A 21432-nucleotide genomic window follows, 5' to 3' on the forward strand; every position below is an offset into this window, starting at 1 on the left:
TCAATATGGGCGGTTGGCATCTTTGGGCCTTTTCAGTTGCACTTTCAGTCTTTTCATGCCAATCTGGAAGCCATTCATGGCCTGAATGGCGGCCTGAGCACTGGCTGGATTGTCAAAACTCACAAATCCTGAAAGAGAGAGAAAATGAAAAGTTGTAGATCTCTTCCACACCCCGCCTTCATCTCAACTTAACTAAGATCTACAATTTAAAAAGACACAATGTCCTATGCTCCACAAAGTCACCCAGTCCTTTTCACTCGTCCTTTCCTTTCTCCGCTCTCCCCTTTCCCTCCCTCTTTCTGCCCGTCTGTGTGTCTTACCGAAGCATTTGCTCTGGTTGGTGGCGCGGTCGACAAACACCTTCGCCGAGATGACATTGCCAAAGGGCAGGAACATCTGCAGCATCTCAGAGTCACTGAACTCCTGAGGCAGGTGGTAGATGAAGATGTTACAGCCCTCTGGACCTGAAACACACACACACACACACACACACACACACACACACACAAACACGCGTACACGAACACGCACGCACGCACACACACACACCCACACACACACACACACACACGCACGCACGCACGCACGCACACACACACACACACACACACATTAGGCAGAGCAGGACAAATGATCTCAGGCGATGGACACCTTGTGATAAACAACTTTAAATAAGATCATTTAAGGGGTGTGGTCCCAGACAGAAAGGGAGTCACATCACCTTCTCTCTGCTGCTGTTGCTGGGGCTGCTGGTGTTGCTGGGCAACCAGTGTTGGCTGCTGGGGGAACGGCTGGCCGACCAATCCGTAGGCAGCAGGATACGCCGCTATTGGGAGAGGAGGTGACAAAAATCCGATTGGGTAAAAACAACAGGTGGCAACATAGCAGCGTCCAATAGAATCATTTTGTTTGAACCGAAACGTCTCCTGCTGAAGGTGAAAACTATTAAATGTAACACTTGAATGGAGCGAGACACAACAACAATGACATTGTTGGTCTGAGTCTGGCCGGCACACATTACAGCCCCCCATTTACTCCATAAGTATGAATCATGTATGCGGATGGTGTAAAGGTATCATTAGCTGTATTACATTTACCCGCCATTAATGTGTGTCACTGAAATCAGATAAATCATAACAAAATGAATTCAACCAATTGCCCTTGAAACTCTTCCAACCTTGAGACGATGGCGGTCAAACTGAATGCAGACACTTGGCCTTCCTTGTCCCCTATTCACATGCATTTTGATTCAACCTACTGCATGAGCTGCTCTACTGAACCTGAAGTGATTTTTAAAGCAATATATATATGTATTTACATTGGGCATTAACATATGTCTGTATGTCACATACCATCCCAACCCACAGTGGGATATGCAACGAGCGTTTTTTCACCTGTTTGAACACTTACACCAACCTGTGTAGTGTTGCATGCCTGCATACGCCTGCTGTAGGGGATCCAGGCCTGCTGGACTCTGAGCTGTAGAGCCAGAAAATAGAAAAACAGTGAGAATGAAAACGAGACAAACAATGGGATATTGTCCATATTGGACAACCCGGACCACCCTCTCCACCGCCTACTGCAGGGTCAGCGGAGCACTTTCTCCAAAAGATTCATCCAGCTCCGCTGTCACAAGGACAGATACAGGAGAACATTCCTGCCTACGGCAATACGACTTTACAATAGTCACCGCTTGCTAGATCCTCTGTGGATTAATTATCACTGTACACATGTATGCTTATTACACTTCACACACTTCACATACATACTTTGCATTTTGCACTCTCTATTGTTTACATTTAATTTGCTAAATGAATGAATACCCTATGCAGCTGTACATATATTTAATTCCAGTTATTTGTATTCTATTTCATTTGTGTATATATATTACTTTATTTTAATTTAATTTTGTATATATCTTTCATCCCTTTTGCTTTTTTATATATATTTTATCTTGTGTGTTTATTTGTATCTGTAAATTGTAAGGCGCTACTACGACAACAGATTTCCCCTTGGGGATTAATAAAGTATATATATATATATATATATATATATATATATATATATATATATATATATATCTATCTATAACAAATCTCAGATTTCCCTTAGTTATAATCTCAATTGCAATTTTCTTTAAGTCTGTATACTTCTTAGATTTTACTTAAATACCTTCATATTTGGTGCTATATATTTAAAACACTTGGTGCCTTTTGACCCCAACCCTCTGGCAGCCCTGTTTGGTCTCCCACCGAATGCACCCTCCACAACAAAGCATGTCATTGCATTTACTCCTCTGTTGGACACTCTTTTTAAATGGAAACATGCCTTGCACTCTACACACAACAGATTGAACCAGGAAATCTTGAATTTGGAAATAAAGCTAGAAAAATTCAGATTTTTCAGTAAAAGAGTAATGCAATAAAAGAGAGTAATACAATTCTCAATTTCTTCTCTCGATTTCTTTCATTCTTCCGTTCTTTATTCATTAATACATTTTGTTTTTTGTTTATTTTGTAGTAGTATTTATATATTGAGGTGTTATGTACTTTTTTCTTTGAGTGACCATGACCAACTTAGAAAATACTTTTAAAAAGTCTTGTAAAAAAACCTTGATATGGGTGAATGCCATTGGTGTATAGCGCTTCAGTTGCTTGTCCATTGGTGGGGGCTGACAGACTGCTGTAACCATTCATTCCCATTGGCGGAGGGAGAGCTGCCACAGTCGTTCCTCCCATCGAGGGTGGAGTGTTTGTACCTACAGATGGAGATCACAGTCCAGAAAATGAGTCATCATTGCCGCTCTTCAACTATACCTACTGTTTTACATATTAGTCTTCTAGATCTTCACAATCCTTAGTTAGTTGGGCAATTATCTTACCAATACAAAATAGAGAAAAACACAGTGCTATAAACTTCAATTGTTATTTTTATGAAGCAAAGCCTGTAAGGGAAAAGACTGCTGACCACAATCAAAATACTTATGTACTATAATATACAGCTTATAACTATGTCTACAAACCGCTGTATTCAACACAATACAGCTCCTGTCCATGTGTCTGAACACATACAAGTTGAGTATGCATGGCATGTGAGTGTGAGTGTGAGTGTGTGTGTGTGTGTGTGTGTGTGTGTGTGTGTGTGTGTGTGTGTGTGTGTGTGTGTGAGCCTACCCGAGGACGGCGTGATGGGTGTAATGGGTGTGGCAATGATTCCGTTGGCATTGAGCGCCGCCATCTGCTGCATCTGTACAGCGGCAACTGTTGCCACAGGAGACAAGTACGCTGACTGGGCAACCAGGGCCTGCTGTTGGACAAGCTGTAGCCAGGGAAGGAAACGGAGGGAGAAAAACAGGGGGAGGGAGGGAGAAAGAAGGGAAAAAGTGAAGAAGAGAGAAAAAAGACAAAGAGACAGTAAAATAGATATGGGGAAAAGAGAGAGGGCGAAACAAAGAGATGAAAAAAGGAGAGGAAGGGGCAGGGAGAGGGAGTGATGGAGGAACAGATGAATAGAGATCTAATTACAAGGCCATTATGTCCCGAGTCAGTGGGTTAATGGTTGTGTGTTGCGGGAAAGCTAATGCCAGATGACGTATGTTCTGTTGTCTGGGTAATAACATTAGCCCCAATTAGACCACTGATAGCCTCTTCAAACTTATTACATCCTTTCATAAGCACAGCACTCGTCTTACAAACTTTGAGTGTGTGTATATGTGCGTGTAGTGCGTGAGTGTTTGTGCACTGCTTGCCTGTGCGTTGACCGCCTGCGTGTAGGCATTGTAGGCGGGGAAGTTGAGGGTCATGGGGCTGAAGATGCCGAGCTGGGAGGCCACCTGCTGCATCCTCCTCAGCCCCCGCTCCTTCTCTGTGTCGGCAAACTTCACCACCAGACTGGACGACGCTCCCTGGGAAGCGAAAGGCCAAGATTGAGTAAGTTGCAACTGCAATTACAAGTAACGTTACATGTTATCCACTTTATGTGTTAATGGGACTGGGCTCCATGTTTATTAATTCATTCCTTTTCTCTATCCACTTAATCCTTTTACGATTCATTTGGGGCTTGGGCCCATCCCAGCATGTTGATGATACCCAGGACAGCAGCAAAGAAAGCAGATGATTACATTACTTACATTATTACCTACAGAAAATTTGAACTGTCCCATGTGACTCGTGTACATGTCTTTGGAAAACCATGTGTGCGTTTGCCTTGTGTGTGTGTTGAAAGGGTATGTTTTTAATCATTTTTTATTTGAAGCAAGCAACTTACGGGCATTGTGCGGCTTCCATGCAAGCTGTTGATGGCAGCCTGGGCTTCAGCGTGTCCTTGGAATTTTACAAACGCGCACCCTGAAACAAAACAGAGTTAGTTAAAGTACACAGACTATATTAATTTGCTTTAGACAAGCACATGTACTGTATGTGTTTACCTTTGCTGGTGCCGTCAGGTCCTCTCAACACAGTACACTCGTCTATGCTGCCAAAGGGCTCAAACAGTCTTCTGACGTCCTCATCGCTCTGTTGCTTTCCCAGCATGCCTACAAACAACTTCCGGTCCTCTGAGAGACCAATTATTTGGAAGAAAAAAAAGGAAATGATAAGGATCAACTCAATTTCCCTTTAACTGGTCACACCAGTTATAAACTGGTCACACAACTGATCAAACAATACAAGTTCTGTTTATAGAAATGGAAGCTACCTTTTCTGTCCACCAGGGAGCAGTATTGACTATGTAAATGGGTAAGGAGATAGGGGAGTGGAAAGAATGTGCTTTTAATGTGGGTTTGTGTATAAATGTGTATGTATTTAGCACCCCGTTGACTACTTTCCACCTATATCTGATCCAGCTTGACACCTACCCTTCTCACTGAAATGTGTGTGTGTGTGTGTGTGTGTGTGTGTGTGTGTGTGTGTGTGTGTGTGTGTGTGTGTGTGTGTGTGTGTGTGTGTGTGTGTGTGTGTGTGTCTGTGTGTTAGTCTGTGTGTGTGTGTAACTATGTTTAGGTATTTGTCTCACCTCCTCTGCCCTCGCTGTCAGCTGGTTTCACCTGGATTGGCCGATTCATCTGTGAAACAAACAAGAAGGAACATCAACACAGATGGGCAACATAAACCAGCCTCTCTCTATTTGTCTTATTGCAGGACATGTCTTTAGGAAGGAAACAATAACACAGTGATATCCAGCAGAGGAAATAGTTAAGTTGACAAATGATTTTGTTACAGAGGCCTTTGAGCAAAGAGTTGAATTACAGTACTTCCATTATGCGTGTGTGTGTGTGTGTGTGTGTGTGTGTGTGTGTGTGTGTGTGTGTGTGTGTGTGTGTGTGTGTGTTTTTGTCAGTGATAAATCAAGTTTAGCAGGTGGCAGGTGTGCCTGAACTCCCAGGCTGTTGGGACAACCTTAAAATCTCAGATCTCTCTCTCTCTCTCTCTCTCTCTCTTTCTCTCTCTCTCTCTCTCACACACACACACACACACACACACACACACACGCTCAAATACACACAGAGACAGAGTGGAGGGGGGATTGAGAAGTGACGAGATTAAGAATGCAGGCTGATCTGGATTACAGAAGAACTACGGATTAGATGAGGGACAAGAGTAGATTGAGATAGAGAGAAGAGGAGGGAGGGGGATAAGATGACAAGTGTGTGAAGCAAACAGGCGCAGTCAGCTAAAAATAAAAGGATGGAGATCGAGAGTCAGGCCTGGGGGACCCCGACAGACTTTGACCGACTGAAAGGGCAGGTGGAGGCCAACAGGAACCCATGGAGTGAATGAAAATGCTGGAAAAAGAAACATTACATGAGGAGTGACACAGGGAGATGGAGAGTAGGAGGATGAAAGCAAAGCTGCCCCTCAGAGGATGATTCAAAAAGAATAGAAAGAGAAAGAGTGGGAGGAGGGAGGAGTGGGGCGTGATTCAGTCGTGACTTCCTCAGTCTAAAAATTGTCACGACTACAGACGTCCATCGCCTTGAGTGCCTATGCATGCATGCATGCAAGCACACACATCTGAATGGCCCTACCATGCATTTACTATCGACAGACACACAGGTTTATCACGCACGGAAATGCACACAAACACACACACACACACACACACACACACACACACACACACACACACACACACACACACACACACACACACACACACACACACACAGTGCTTAGTCATAGCACTGAGGCAATGAGACAGAGTGTTAATGCCAGAGGGATGTGGTGGAGGAGGAGAAAGGCTGCAGAATGATGGGGATGAAAAGAGAGAAGAAGCACAAGAAATGGAGAAAGGAAGAAAAATGGATGGGTCCAGATAGGGAGAGGTTTGAAGAAGGGAGTGACATCAATACAAAAAAGAGAAGAGAAGAAGAAACAGTATGCTTGTGCGGTGGACACTCCTATTTTCTGATCCGAGCTTTGAAATGTTTCAAAACCAAATAAAAACAACCATCGCACATTTTTAAAATCCCTCAGTCAGCTGCAATAAAGTGTACAATCTACTAATCATGGCTTTGCCTCACTGCCACTCAAACATTGATTTGTAGCAATAGTGGTTGAATTAGATGTATTTTGCATTCATGACAGGGAGGAGAAAAACTCAGAGGGAAGAACAGAGGATGATGAAAGGGACAGGTAGGGACAGAAAGGAGGAGGAGGGGAAAGGGAGGGGATGAGGAGGAAGAATGGAGAGAGGTCCCAGTGGGGTGTTAAGGCAATGTAATGAAGCTGGTAATTGAGGAGAGGGCAGAGCAGAGAGAGAGACTGATCCATACATTTGATTAATCAGCTCTTAGCTGTCACCACAAAGCTATTGATTAAGGCAAGGCCATCACACACAGTCAGAGACACAAACCCACACAGATGCAAACACATCTGTACGCACGTTCACATAAAAGACACACACACACACACACACACACACACACACACACACACACACACACACATACAGTGGTCTGCAGAGGAAGGAATGATGTACAATTTTAACTGTCGACACAAACATAAAGTTACAGATTAACACACCCTCAAACATCCCTCTATCCATCCACCCATCCATCCATCCATCCATCCATCCACCCATCCACCCATCCCTCTATCCATCTATCCATCCATCCATTCATCCACCCATCCCTCTATCCATCCACCCATCCATCCATTCATCCACCCATCCCTCTATCCATCCATCCATCCATCCACCCATCCATCCACCCATCTGTCCATCCATCCATCATATTCCAGTCCTGGTGCTATTGCTATCCATCCATGCTGCCATCCATCTTGCACTATCAACTCATCGATCAGTCCCATCTTGTTCATTGATTTCGGCCTGTGTTGTAGAGCTGGCTGATTGTAGCAAGATTTGTGTCCACTAACCCTTTCTCTGTCCTTATATCCATCCATCACCTCTTCATTTGCTTCCTTCATTAGCCCAATTCAGGCTCATCCTTGTGACAACTACAGCTTATCAATCTGTTTCTGAGTAAGTGTACATGTTCACTTGAACTGCAATGACCTTTTGATGATTTAAAGCAACCACATCATATTAAGTTAATTTGATGCATTGAGAAAGAAAGGTGGATGAGAGGTGCACAAAGACAATACAATGGCATCGGAAAATTGGCATGGCAACCACCTCGTTGTCATGGCAATCATATGACGGCACACTGGGTAGGTAAACAAGGATGCCTGTTGCCAAGGGTGACTGCTGTGCTCTTGGGGTAAACAAAGAATGTGTGCTAGAGAGTGCTTCACTGGCTTCACTATCCTCCTCTGACATCTTCCCCAACCCATTTTATCGCTCTTTGAGCTGATGCAACAAGGGAGAAATGAGCAGTGAGTAAAAACGTATGAGAACAAGGAAATGAACAGGACAGAAGATTTATGAGAATCATGTGGCGGTGTGGGTATCCAGAGGGAGGAAATAAGTGTGATTTGGCTCCGAGCAAGAGAAGGAGAGGGAAAAGGTGAGGGAACTGAATCTATATTGTAGTAAGAGTAATTACAATTCCCTTGAGCCTGAGAGAAAAATGCAAATAAAGTACAGTCCCAGCTAGTCAGTCACACTGTACTCCACTCTTTTCTCTTCCTTTATGCCAACACACATGAACAGCCACACGCTCCTTTCAAGTAAAATTATCCTCTAATTACTCACGTTCCAATTAAGACTTAATTAACAGTAACCATCTGCAAGCGTGTGCACGTACAAGGAGCTGGCTTCATACTGTAGCGAGGGTTGATCCGTCCTGCTGAATACTAAGAAGCCCCTTTCTCTATCTCTGAGGAGAAGAAATTCGTATGTGAGCGACAGCGCGGCGATGCATGAGGGCGAGATATATGATATATGATCGTGTATGAGCTTGCAGGCCCACTCTCACTCAGTGGAGGCACGCATGACCAAACCCTGCATGCAAACACAGCTCCATTTGCATGCTGTGGTGCCAAAACAAATACACAAACACACAGTATATACTCATATATGCACACACACACACAGACACACACAAACACACTGTATAAACTACACTTTTCCCCACACCCAGAGCACCCGCCCTTTTGCGCACACAGAAACAAACATCCTACAAACATACAGTTAATCTTGCTCCCTGCAGTAACGCAGAGAGGATTATGCCAGGATTAGGGGATATTAAATCCTTGGATTATCCAATCAAATCGTATTCTACCCCCTCCCCCACATACGGAAAATCAGTGGAACAAACCATTGCACCACATCATGAGGGTAGGAGGCAGTGTGCATATGTAAATGTGTGTGTGTGTACACCAACATGGAACAAAGTAGTGTTGGACCAATGTTATCATGACGGCGATTGTGTCCGCTCCAAATGTCCCCGCAAACAAAAATATAAAATTGATAACATACAATAGGGTGTGTGTGTGTGTGTGTGAGTGTGTGTGTGTGTGTGTGCGTGTGTGTGTGTGTGTGTGTGTGTGTGCACAGAGACACAAACACTCATATCTATCTTCCTCACACACACACAACGCACACACACCCTTCCCCCTTCAATCTCCCTCTGGAACACTCCATCCACACAATTTAAGATGTCCATTTTCCAGAGTGCACAAGAAAAGAAAACTATTTTTATCCCGTCTCCGCGATCAAGCATTATTTCTCCCTCTTACTCTTCCCCCATCCTCGATTCCCCTCTTTCCACTCTCAACTCTATAATCCGTCTATACCCTTCCTAATAACATGGGCATCACTGCTTTTTTTTTATCTTTCTTTTCATCCGTTCCCTCTTTTTTCTCTCGTCTACTCTATCTCATTCACTCCCTGCTCTTGTGTAGCTCTGACTCTCTCTCTCATGTAACACGGCTTGCACGCAAACTCATTATCATCAGTTTAGTGAACCCATATGTTGATTTGGTAAAACCAAAATTGAGCTGAATAGCAGGACTGTTCACCCTTATATTTATCTCTCTTAAAAAACATTGTTTCACATAAAACTACATGACTGTATAATATACTTATGCCTTGATTTTGAGCTACATGGAAACCTTAAATACTTCCCATGCTAAGCAATGCAAAATCATGCAAAAAAGATTCTGCATCGATTAGAAGAAATCTATTGTTTCTGCTCCAGTATAAGTGTGGGCTAGACTGTACATGCTGAGCAATACTCACAAAATGCAATAGCAATAAAAAATCTTGACAATTAGAACTGCTGGTGTTTTCACAAGATACTGACACACCTTTAACAATAATCAGCTGTATGGATATAATCATGTTGGGAGGAGCATTCATTTTTCAGCTTGAATGTTCTGACATTTTAACACTTTCATCTAATCAACTCATCAATTAATAATTAATTAATTTCAGACATGTTTTTTTCAGCAAAAATGACAAAGGAGATGATTTCAGTTAAATGAACATAATTGGGCTTTGGGCTGCAGGTTGCAAAAAAAGAAAAGAAAAAGGAAATGGCACATTGTGCTCTGGGAACTTGTGATGGGCTTATGAATAATGTAATTAATAAATTAATCAAATGAATTGAATATGAAAATAATCATTACTTGCAGCCCTACACTCATCACTTGATCACCAAATACCAAAGTAACAGAATTCCGTTATCAGTGATTCATCTATCAGCTGCACTGCACATCATCTGTTTGTTTCAGTGTGTTTATATTTCAGCGGGACACTCGTGACACCCTGACTCCCCGATGGCACCCAGTCAACGGCTCTCATTCACCGCTGGATGAAAAAAAACACTGAGATATGAGAAATAGAGCAATTGTGCGGGAAGGTGGAGCAGCCCAGCTCCGCCACACCTCTCTCTCTCTCCTTTCCTCTCTCTATCTATCGCACCACGTTAGGCTTTGCATCCCCCAGGTTACCTAGCAACCTGGCATCTCGCTCAGCACTGTTGCCTGGCAACGGGGGCCTGCAACCATAATACAAGCTCCCGAGCAGCCCATCCCCCTGCTCTCATCCCTGCTTCCTCTGTCTATCTCATTCCATTCTTCACACCTGAGAAGTCTGCCCTCCTTCTCTTCCACTCAATACTTTATCTGGCTGTTAACCCTTCATCACCCTCTCTACTGGAGCATGGATTACCAACATATTCTCCTCCGTCTCTCCCTCTCTTTTTTCCTTTATCACTCTCCATAGTAATGGTATCAAACCATGCATAAAGCAGAACTAACTACCCTGTTGATCCCTATAATATTATGCTGTTTTTGTCCAACATTCTGCATGCAGCAGTGGAGCACTCACTGAAATTTGATCCTTTGGATTTAGTCCAACATAATCCAACAGCACTATAGCGGATAACTGTTAGACCTATGCACTTGGACCTTCTTTCTATTTTAGGGAGTGTAAGTCCTTTGGGAAATGAACTGGTAAATTAAAAAGGCTGCTCAAAGCATACAAATTCATGATTGCAAAAATCTCATATTCACCGAGATTACATTCAATACAGCGCCAGTGACACATTTCTGGATGCCCAGATAGTTACAGCGCTCGGCAGGAAAAACAAGAGAAATCAAGAGAAAATATGCAAATATCCTGTATGTTCTGAAGAAAGCCTAATCAAAAGGGAAAATAGCCTCATGACCATCTATTTCTGTGCACACCATGAGTAAAATCAATTTATGGTGTTGCTTTTTTAAATTATTTTTTGCTACTATGTCATTAGGGTATAACTCATAGGGCATACTTAAAATATCTAAAACTCACTTTACTTATAGATATTTGACTGATCCGTTTCAAGTTTCTCTTAAGATAATTTTAACGCCTGAATCTATCCAATAATTTTAAGCTTGCTTCTTCTGCTGCTGTTTTCACCTGACTATGATTTTACTTCTTTTACTTGTCCTGATATTAGGGTTAAGAAAATACTTTTTGTATTCACATACTTCAATACACAGGTGTATGGGTGTTTTGAGCCCAGATGAAATGTCTACCTTATTAATTGGAAGTTATACACAAATTTAGTGTAATTTGTATCAACCTCATCTATACACCTTAAAATGTAATAGAACGATACACAGAAAACAAATAAGTACACAATCAATTCAATAACTACAACTCTGCTTCAACAAACTTCATTTGTGTGCATCATTAAAACAAGGCTTAACTCGCTCATTTAGAAACCAAAGCAGACACACAAGCCCGGTTCGCTTAGTCTCCCATGTTCTGTTGCTGGACAGAGCACTGTGATGTGTGGTGATCTGCAATAGTGTAATTTGGTCGACAAAGCTCCAGCTTTGGCCTGTGGTCAGTGTGAAAAGGCCCTTATAAAGACAGCAGGTTGAAGTGTGTTAGAGAGGAGACTTCAGAGCGCAGGTCACACCCCAGGTGCAGCTGAAGTCCCGTCATCCTTCTTTCTTGCCTAATCACATACACACACATATATTGACGCACACACACATAAGCAGACACACACCAGTGGCCCCTTCTGACAGATGTCTCTGTTTAAACTGACAGAAGTGCGCCCTTACTCCCTCCCACTCCTCCACCACCCAGAAAACCTCTTTTCTTCCACACACAACCCGCCTGCCCCTTCCTCCGCACATTATGGCAAACTTTTGTCTTCTTTCCTCCTTCTCTCTAACCCGACCTCCTCTGCTCCTCCCCTGTCTCACCCTACCCCCTCCCTGTCTATACACTCCTATTCATGCCAAACCTCTTCATGGCCCTCCTCAACCCCCCTTTTCATTTAGACAAATTCACACACTCATTCACCCCAATTGTATTGGCCCTGCTCCATACATCCAGCTTAGTGCAGACCTATAAATATTACATGTTGAGACAAGGTGTCTAGATGCAGGTTTTAGTTAAACAGTCTCACATGGGCTGTATGAACATCTTCCGTGGCCTTTTATGAAGGCAGAGGATTTTTGTGTGTGTTTAATTTCAAGTCCAGAGGCAGTTCAGTACACGCAAGCTGTTTGGCAGCTAAATGTACCAAAATCAGCATAGTAAAATGGTTCTTACAAAAGGAAATGAAAGGTTGAAAGTTACAGTAACTGATGTAAAGAATGAATGATGCTATATGATCTGGCACTGGAAGTCAGTGACACTGCTCAATGATCAAAGCCCTGCCCAAGATCTGGGCATCTGTTAAGCATGCTGCATTTAAGTGGTTTTTTGGCACACTCTGTTTTCTGGCACTTGTTTTCATCCTTGATAATCCCTAAAAAACCCAAATACATAAATGAAAGGCATCCTACCGTGTACTTACAATAATCAGCCAAATTAAAGAATTTGCATCAGTCAATGTGAAACATCTATATTTAATGTCATATGAGGATTTTACCACTGCACATGCTTTGATTTCTAAAATCATCACCATAAGTGTCCGTCTTGCGATAAACCATGTGTGAATCCAGAATTTAAACGGGCACATTAAAGCTGCCCATGCAACGCTTCACTCCAGATTTGAAGCTAGCTTTAAGTTGCGAGAACAAAGCAGAACGTCCAGCATCAGATGCAATAATGATGAAAGATAATTGCAAGTAAACAGTTCTTTTCAATGTAGAAACTAGGCCCTGCAGATTTTTGTAGCTGGCTGGATATACAAAACAGATGGTGTGTGATATGGACTCAACTCAACTTTGGGCTACTTTAGGGCTCAGCATCGAAGAGACACAGAATTGGCAGTGAACAGTCACGTAGCCTGGTAATTATGTGTCCACACACCACACAATCATGACCAAATTGGCCAAGATACAAATGTTCTTTTGTGTGTGTGTGTGTGTGTGTGTGTGTATGTGTGTGTGTGTGTGTGTGTGTGTGTGTGAGTGTGTGTGTGTGTGTGTGTGTGTGTGTGTGGGTGTGGGTGTGTGTGGGGGGGAGGAGGTCAGGCCTTAGAGAGGCAGGTGCTCTGGGTCAGACTTTTGTGAGGCTGTGATTAGATTCTGCCTCAATTTTGTGGTGAAATATGAGGCAGACACTCTTTCTGTCCATGTTGCACATGTACATAAAGCACACACACACATAACACGCACACACATACAGAGTTAAGACTTTTGTTTAAAACAAACAACCTGAATCCCCCTTGGATTTAGCTGTACACAACTCACACCAACAACCCTATACTCTATATCACTCTCTCTGGCTCCTCCTCTTTCTCTTTACTTCTTTCACACACACACACACACACACACACACACACACACACACACACACACACACACACACACACACACACACACACACACACACACATTTTTCTACACCTGTCCCTCTACTCTCTTCCCATCCCACACACAGTGAGGATAAAAATAGAGAAACAGCATGAGGGAGGGGGGAGCGATACACATCACAAACCCCATCAGGCGGGAAGAGATAGAGGCAGAGGGATGGCAGAGAGGGAAGAGACGAGAGGAAATGAAAGAGAGAAAGAGAGAGAGAGAGAGAAAGAGAAAGAGAGAGTGGGTGCTCGGGCCTCTTCTGAATTGAAAGTGCAGCAGTAAGCAGTGAAGGGGAATAGTAAACAGTGCTGCTGACCACATAAATATGCTAAATTAGCCTACAAAGTCGCCCTAGTGGATAATTGCTCATCATAGCTTTGCCCTATAGGGAGGCTGCCTGCCAGGCATCTTAGATTCCACATGGAAACACACACAGAACATACACAACATACACACAGTACACGCCCTGAGAGGATCTGGCAAACATCAACTACTAAGGACAGGATGATGGACTCATGAAAAGAGTGTGTCTAACTTCCCCGTCATTCTCTTAACACTACAAACATACTAAATGGACAAGCAATGTTGAATTCTGAACCAAAATGTAATGTTTCGACATATTGAATAGAATTAAGGGATATACCGCTAGCTGTAGAGCAGTAGCCCGGGCCTCTCTACTGATCTGCTGCACTTCAAAGGAACCCAGTTGAGTCTATATTGTGCACATAAAATAAATACGTTTTCAGCTCTGGTACATAAATAAAAAAATCTCTCTCTCTCTCTCTCTCTCTCTCTCTCTCTCCCATTATATTTGCATGATCCAGCTGTAACCCTGAGACTATTTTAATTTTTCGACCAAGGAATGCGGTCACATCATGTACATTGAATCAATATCACTATTAAAAAAACTTGTATTATATTATCGATCTTCTGCTGTATCAGTTATTGTTAACTACTTGTCCTGTGGTTCTTCTTCTGCCTTTTCAATAATTTGTGTATAAGTGAGTGTGTGTGTGTGTGTGTGTGTGTGTGTGTGTGTGTGTGTGTGTGTGTGTGTGTGTGTGTGTGTGTGTGTGCTTTGGTTTGGCTCTAATCAAAGAATAGGGAGCAAAGTGCTGCCTGAAGAGCAGTGAAGCATGACAACACACACCTGGTAAGCTGCTTATCACACTTTAATTTCACCTACACTGAGGTCTGCGAATGCCAGCGTGACCAAACAGATGTGTGCAAGTGTGTTTGTGTGTGTGTATGTGTGTACATACATGTGTGTATGTACGACACTTGTGTTTGAAGTAGAACAAAGATAAAGGGAGTGATAAACGCAGAGAGGAGCGAGTGCAGATTAAATGGAGAGAGAGATATCAACGACAGAGAACAAAAGGAAAAGATAAGGGAGGAAATACAGCAGCAGTAGGATTGGGAGAGATTGAGCGATATATAGAGAGGGGGAGGGAGATGTGAGGTTAAAATCTGAACAGACCGGGAGTGAAGTCTGGCCTTAGAGAGAGTAGAAAAGGATGGAGATTAGGATAAAGAAAGGATGGGTTTTGTATGAATGATTACTGTAAATGTTGTGTTATCAGGACTACAAAATATATCTGTTCCCTTTTACTAAAATATAGACAAACTGCCGGAGATGCGAACAAAAATCATTTTAAAGTGGGCAATATAAAACTTTAACAAGTAACAAGTTTACTACTGTTGTCATTAAGAAAACAACATGTCAAACCAGTTATGCTATAATAATGAGTAATCCAATTGCATGATAAATATAAGATAAAAGATTTAAAAAACGAAGATTCTTTATGCAAACGTTTCCTTCACCATCCCCCGGTCTCTTTTTACAGCTCTGAAACCAGCCATACTGAATTTGTTGACGAGAGGCTGAGCCCTGACCTCTGACCTTGGACACACGCTGTCGGCCTACTGCCGCCAACCCTCTCTACTAATAAGACAATAGCTCGTGGTACAACACATATTCCAATGTGTCCAATGTAAATCAATATCATGTATGCAGATGTGATAAAAAATTAATTAAATACATTGACAGAACTACTTGCTTGCTTTGTTTGTCATGTTAACTCATTAGCAATATTAGTCTAAGGTAAAAAGCAAACATTTATAGGAGTATATTTTTACCTTGCTGAATATTTTCTTCACTATTCACATTTGGTGCAATTTTTTAAGTGCAAATTAGCTCTGATATGGGATAGCTAAACATGAGCCCTTTCGTGTGGATACATCCCAGGGGAAATCTCTGAACCACATCTAATACACCAAAACATCTGTGAGCTACAGTGGGACTTGCTCGTGGTTCCACTGTTAAATTTCTGCCACTGCCACTGTTAAATGTCTGCCACTGTGACTAATATAACATAACTTTCTCCCTCTCTTCATCTCATGCTCCCTCTGTGCTTCGCGTTCTCTCTCTGTGTCCAAATTAAACACAAGGCACAGGAAACTCTGATAAGGCCATCTGTTCATCTCTCTCTCTCTCTCACACAATCCCTCTATCCTTTTCCTCATTTTCCAATCTGACAGCCGACAGCCCCTGCTGAAGCTAGCGAGGGACATTTGAGGTATATCTGCGACTCTCTCTGTGTTTGTCTCCTCGCTTTCATTCCTCTACTAGCTGGATGGAACCGTTAAATCAGCGTTAAATCCCATCAGTGAGTGACAGACAGAAGCAGCAAGAGCACCATGTAGCATTGGACTTGTCGCCAAACTTTTAATTGCTTGGCCATGGTGTGAGAGAAACACATCTGTATTGGTGTGTGATGATGCAGCTCCATTAACGTTGTATGAGGTGCCTGACGTTCCACCAGTATCCGCAATTAAGAGCAATCCCAAGATTCAAGACCACAATATACACGCACACATGCACACACACCTCGGCCCCCTTTCCCCGCGGTGAGCCATGGGATCTGACTATGAAAATGAGTTTGTGAGAAACTAATCATGCAGCTTAACAAGTGGAGCCGGGAAAGAAGAACGGGGAGGAGAGGGAGGAGACGGGGGTGTGAAACGGTCAGAAGGGTCAACTAATCAAGAGGAGGGGAAATGAGACGACGGGTAGAGGAACTGTGAGGGGTTGGAGGGGGAGAGAGCGAGAGAGGGACTGACGTTGAGAGGAGGACTTAGAAGAAGGGTTACCATAAATGACTGTGAAATGAGAATCCGAGGAGGAAGCGTGAGCGTGCAGTGAGGGGGAAAAAATGAGTAAAAGACAGCAGGACGGGGAAAGCGGGGATGAAAGAGGGATACCATGAAGATATTTTAGAGAGGAAAAAGAGCGAGCGATGAAAGGGATGGGGGTAGTGAAGAGAACATTCTGCAATATTCTACTGGTGCAGAGAAACTGGGGGACGTGAGGGGAGGAGTTGAACAGAGGACAGAAGGGATTTGAGTGGGGGGGGGAGATAAAAATGGAAAACATGGCGGGAAAAATAAAAGGAGGAATAAGGAAGAGATGAAAAAGCAATTCTTGGGGAAAGAAAAGAAGTAGACAATAGGAGGATGTGTGAAAGGGAGAGTGAAATCGTCTGAAGTCGTTTCTAAATCCTGTCAAAGGAGGCAATAGACAGGGAGGGGAGGATGACACACAGGGTACAGACAGGTAGTGGAAAGTGATAGCAAAGCTAAACCTTGGCGAAGATACAGGGAGTGGAGGCCTTCAAGCTAAAATACAGCCACCAATATAATGTCTTGGAATGAAGAAATGTAGAATAGATTTCGATTTATCCTTTAGAAACTCAAGCAATATTCAACATACCGGAGGGGTTGTGTGTGGGAATGCGTCAGAAAATATTTGTGAGGGCTTTGAATAAAGGAAAGCGTGTGGAAGGAGAAAATATGTACAAATGGCTTCTATTTACGGTTATACATCAACCAATTCACTGAATTAGGATAAATATGCTGTAATACGGCGTTCAATGAAGCCTTTTTCATATTCTTGAGACTAAGACGTTTGGCTCAAAGTAGGCAAAAGTAGTCCTGCCCTCCCTCAAGGGGAGGGCAGGACACTCTAAACAGAGGAAGGCCACTTACAGAAACAGTAATGCTGCTCATTGCCAGTCAAGGCTTATTGAAAACCAAGCACACGACAGCCACACCCTCAATTCAGCATGTCTTCCTCAGGGTTGTGGTGATTCTGATTGTTTCGTGCCGGCTCTTGAGTAAATCTGCACCACTAATGAGTATCCTCTCTGAAAATGTTTCCTCAGTGTGTCCAGATTATTCATCATAATTTATCAAGAAATTCACTGCAGCTTTCTGCTCCTGTGACGAGCCGGTTATTGATGTCATCAACCGGAAAGGATCATAGTAAAACCCACTAGAGAGGGTTAGAGGAATAAGTCACGAGTCGAAGGACACAGGGCAGTACGGAAGGGAGGACCGAGACACAGCAGACAGCAGCGAGGTGATTTTCGCAGAGAGGTCAGACTTCTTAGCGGGACCTAATTGGATTAATGTCATTATAACATGCTGTGTTCGTACGTGTGAGTGTGTATGTACAAATGCAGAAGCATTTCCAAGCTGCATGGAAAAGCATGCATGATTACAATATGTATGTATGCAGGGATTTGTGTTTGTGTCAGAACATTTCCCCTCCCCCAAAAGCCTTTTCTTCAGGCTCTCCTCCGACTATTTTTCTCAAAGAGATCTTATCAACACCCCAGCTCGCAGAGAAGGTGCAGGAACTGAAATTCCGATTAGTGGCTGAGCGACAATAAGATAGAGAACGGCTCAGCGATGGTGAAGGTACATTCACTATTCTGTTATAATGGCTGCAAATCAGAGTTTAGATACGGCTGGGATAATGTCATCTCTACAAAACGCCCCATACTTTAAAATCCCACTCTCTTGGCTGGGTAGTAGTGCCCAATACTTTCGGGGTAAAAAATGCAAAATGTTCCAAAACAGTCACTGTAAAATCCGTTTTTAACTGCAGCGGAAACCAGGTCAGAGAGAAAAAAGAGAGTGAGAGAGAGCGACAGAGAGGTATGGCCTACGAGACAGACACAGATCTCGCACAGTGGCCCATCCATAATGAACAGTGTCCTACCCCTGCCCAACCACAGCACACGATCCCTCAACAAGAAAGACTGAGGGAGACTGGGATGAGACAAAGGGGAATGGCCACATTAATTACATACATTCTCTAGGCGGGAGCTATCACCAGAGGCTAACGGGGAGGCCGACAGAGAGATGGAGAGACAGAGAGAGATAGAGAAATGGAGATGATTATGCTCACAGAGTACCCTACGTGTCTCCGGTGAGAGGGAGTGTTTGTCCTTCGCAGCAAGACGCCTGCTGGCTGCTGAGTTATGTCACAGTGTTACTAATGGGAGCTGAACCTCTAACAGAACAGACACACACTGATCTGAGGCCACTTATGTGTGTGTTTGTGTGTGTGTGTGTGTGTGTGTGTGTGTGTGTGTGTGTGTGTGTGTGTGTGTGTACAAGGTAGCATCTGTGCATGTAGGTGGGGCAAGGGGCTCTTTTGATATGAGTGTATGTGCAAGCTTGTGTTTAGTGTTGCATAAGTGTGAAGTGTGTATACTGTTTGGGGATTTCTGTGTGTGTCTGTTTGCGATGTGCACTTACCCCTGGTAGCGTTTTCTGCTCGTGTAGAGCGCTCTGGGCTTTCAGTGCCGACTCTCTCGCACAGTACGTCAGAAACGCACATCCTGTCAGACAGAGAGAGAGAGAGAAGAGAAGAGAGAAGAATGGAAAGGAGGAAAGGTAGAAAAGGTCAGTGAGTAGCTCTAGTATCTGTCATTCTCTATCTCTGTCTCTGTATCACCCCCTACCAAAACACACACAGCCACACCATTTAAATCATTTAAATGTCTCCTTTTCTGATGCCTTCCCTGAGTATATGTCACCTACTCTGCTCGATCACGAGGCTAACTGCGAGATGATTAAAAAATATATATACAGTATATATATATATATATATATATTCATGCACTGTAATTAAACTTGACAACACCATGATGATGCACTCTAGAGCAGAGAAGGACACTCCACGGCACGGCACATTGCAGAACGGCACGGCACGAGTCAGCACACATGACAGCACCACAGACGTGTGTGTGGGGCTAACAAGGCCTTACAGGCTGGGCACAGTCAGGTTCCTGCCCTCAACCAACCACTATGCATGCCTCACGATCACTCCAAATACACTCCCTCTGTTTTCCTATTTGCTGTACCTGTGTCTGTGTGTGTGAGGGAGGGGTAGGTAGCAGAGCTGGCTGGCCAGAGCTGTTTACTACACCTGTCACCAGCACTAAGACAACAAGATTAGCAGCAGGTTAGCATTCCGGTGACATCTCAGACAGACTAATGTAGATTCAAAGTAAAGAAGAGAAGATTTGTCGATTAGGATGGAAACATTCACACATGAGTGTACATACATCTGAAGAACAGAGTGACTCAACATAATGGCACACACACACACACACACACACACACACACACACACACACACACACACATACAGTTTACACGCATGCATCTTATGGTCCATCTCATTGCTTTTAAGAGGGGCTTACTGTGGCTGTGGGGATTCTCAAAACAACAGATTCTTTCCCCTGTGTCACCCAGGCTTACAGGCCCATTACACTGATTGGAGCATACAGCCTAATCTGGTTCATAACACACAGGACCCCAGGTCATTTTGAGTGTGTGTGTGTGTGTGTGTGTGTGTGTGTGTGTGTGTGTGTGTGTGTGTGTGTGTGTGTGTGTGTGTGTTTGCGACCGTTTATTGCCTATCTATTGTTAGAGGAGGCCCTTATTTAAAGCCTCCTAATCATTAACACAATTAGAAGACTCCCAACGCTATTTAACATATACTATATGACACCTTTATGTCGTACTCTTCTTAGTAAATTTTGGCACAAGCATACTAATGCGTGAGCACGTTTTTGATTCACAGTGTGCGTATAGTAACTGCCTCTGTTTCCACTGTCTTCATGAGCTCACGTTGCAGTGTTAACAGGAGATGGAGACGAGAGGAGGTGTGACCGTTTCCATGGTGACATGTGACTCAGCGCAGGAAAATCCACCCATATTACTGCCTTCCAGTCACAAGTCTATCTATCTATCTATCTATCTATCTATCTATCTATCTATCTATCTATCTATCTATCTATCTATCTATCTATATTTGTATCTATGTTTAGCCTTTCTATGTTCAGGCTGTGTTACAACGGCAAGACCTACCTTTGTGCATGCCTGTGTATTTGTCCTTAATCACAGTTAGCTCATAGATCTTGCCAAACTGCTCAAAGATAGGCTTGAGGTCCTTCTCTTCCAGATTCCGGGGAATCTGCCCCACAAACAGCTTGATGGCGTCGGCCTCCTTCATCAGGACAGAGTGGAGAGGAGGACTGGGTACAGCAGGGGCTAGGGGGCAAACAGATCAGGAGCAGGTATTCCTGGAGAGGAGCAACCGAAGCTGGATGAGTCTTTGGATCACGGCCGGAGAACTCGACAATAATACAATAGTCACAATAATAATCCTAAAAATATTGAGCATTTCATATTCATTTATTGACTTATTGTTGTGTCTGTGGTATGTAATAATGATTAAAAACTCTTGGTGTCACAATCAAATGTGTAGTATTCCTTTGGGTGGGCTTATGCTTATAATATATAATTTGCTACGTTATTGTATAGCATATTTGTAGTTGGAAGAGAAAATAATAAAAAATAAATATATATTCTCAATCAAATTTCTTTTTTCATGATGCGCTTCGGCTATAAAATGTGTGCC

General features: G+C 43.2%; 1 protein-coding gene across 4 annotated transcripts; it reads right to left on the minus strand.

Annotated features, from left to right (window-relative positions):
- Nucleotides 1-21024, minus strand: celf3b (cugbp, Elav-like family member 3b; the record flags this gene model as incomplete). Of its 4 annotated transcripts, none has more annotated exons than XM_079228081.1 (12): nucleotides 1-128; nucleotides 321-464; nucleotides 722-826; nucleotides 1417-1479; nucleotides 2612-2758; nucleotides 3174-3318; nucleotides 3761-3904; nucleotides 4267-4346; nucleotides 4427-4555; nucleotides 5014-5062; nucleotides 19260-19342; nucleotides 20880-21024. In XM_079228081.1, the coding sequence occupies 12 exons, from the start codon at nucleotides 21022-21024 to the stop codon at nucleotides 1-3; spliced, it is 1362 nt and encodes a 453-aa protein (XP_079084207.1). The 4 variants fall into 4 exon arrangements, with proteins under 4 accessions (XP_079084207.1, XP_079084206.1, XP_079084205.1 ...); XM_079228080.1 differs by having other exon boundaries at nucleotides 1411-1479; XM_079228079.1 differs by having other exon boundaries at nucleotides 2588-2758.
- Between the last annotated feature and the right edge of the window lie 408 nt (nucleotides 21025-21432).

The sequence above is a fragment of the Taurulus bubalis genome, assembly GCF_910589615.1.
Source record: "Taurulus bubalis genome assembly, chromosome: 12".
Lineage (NCBI taxonomy): Eukaryota > Metazoa > Chordata > Actinopteri > Perciformes > Cottidae > Taurulus > Taurulus bubalis.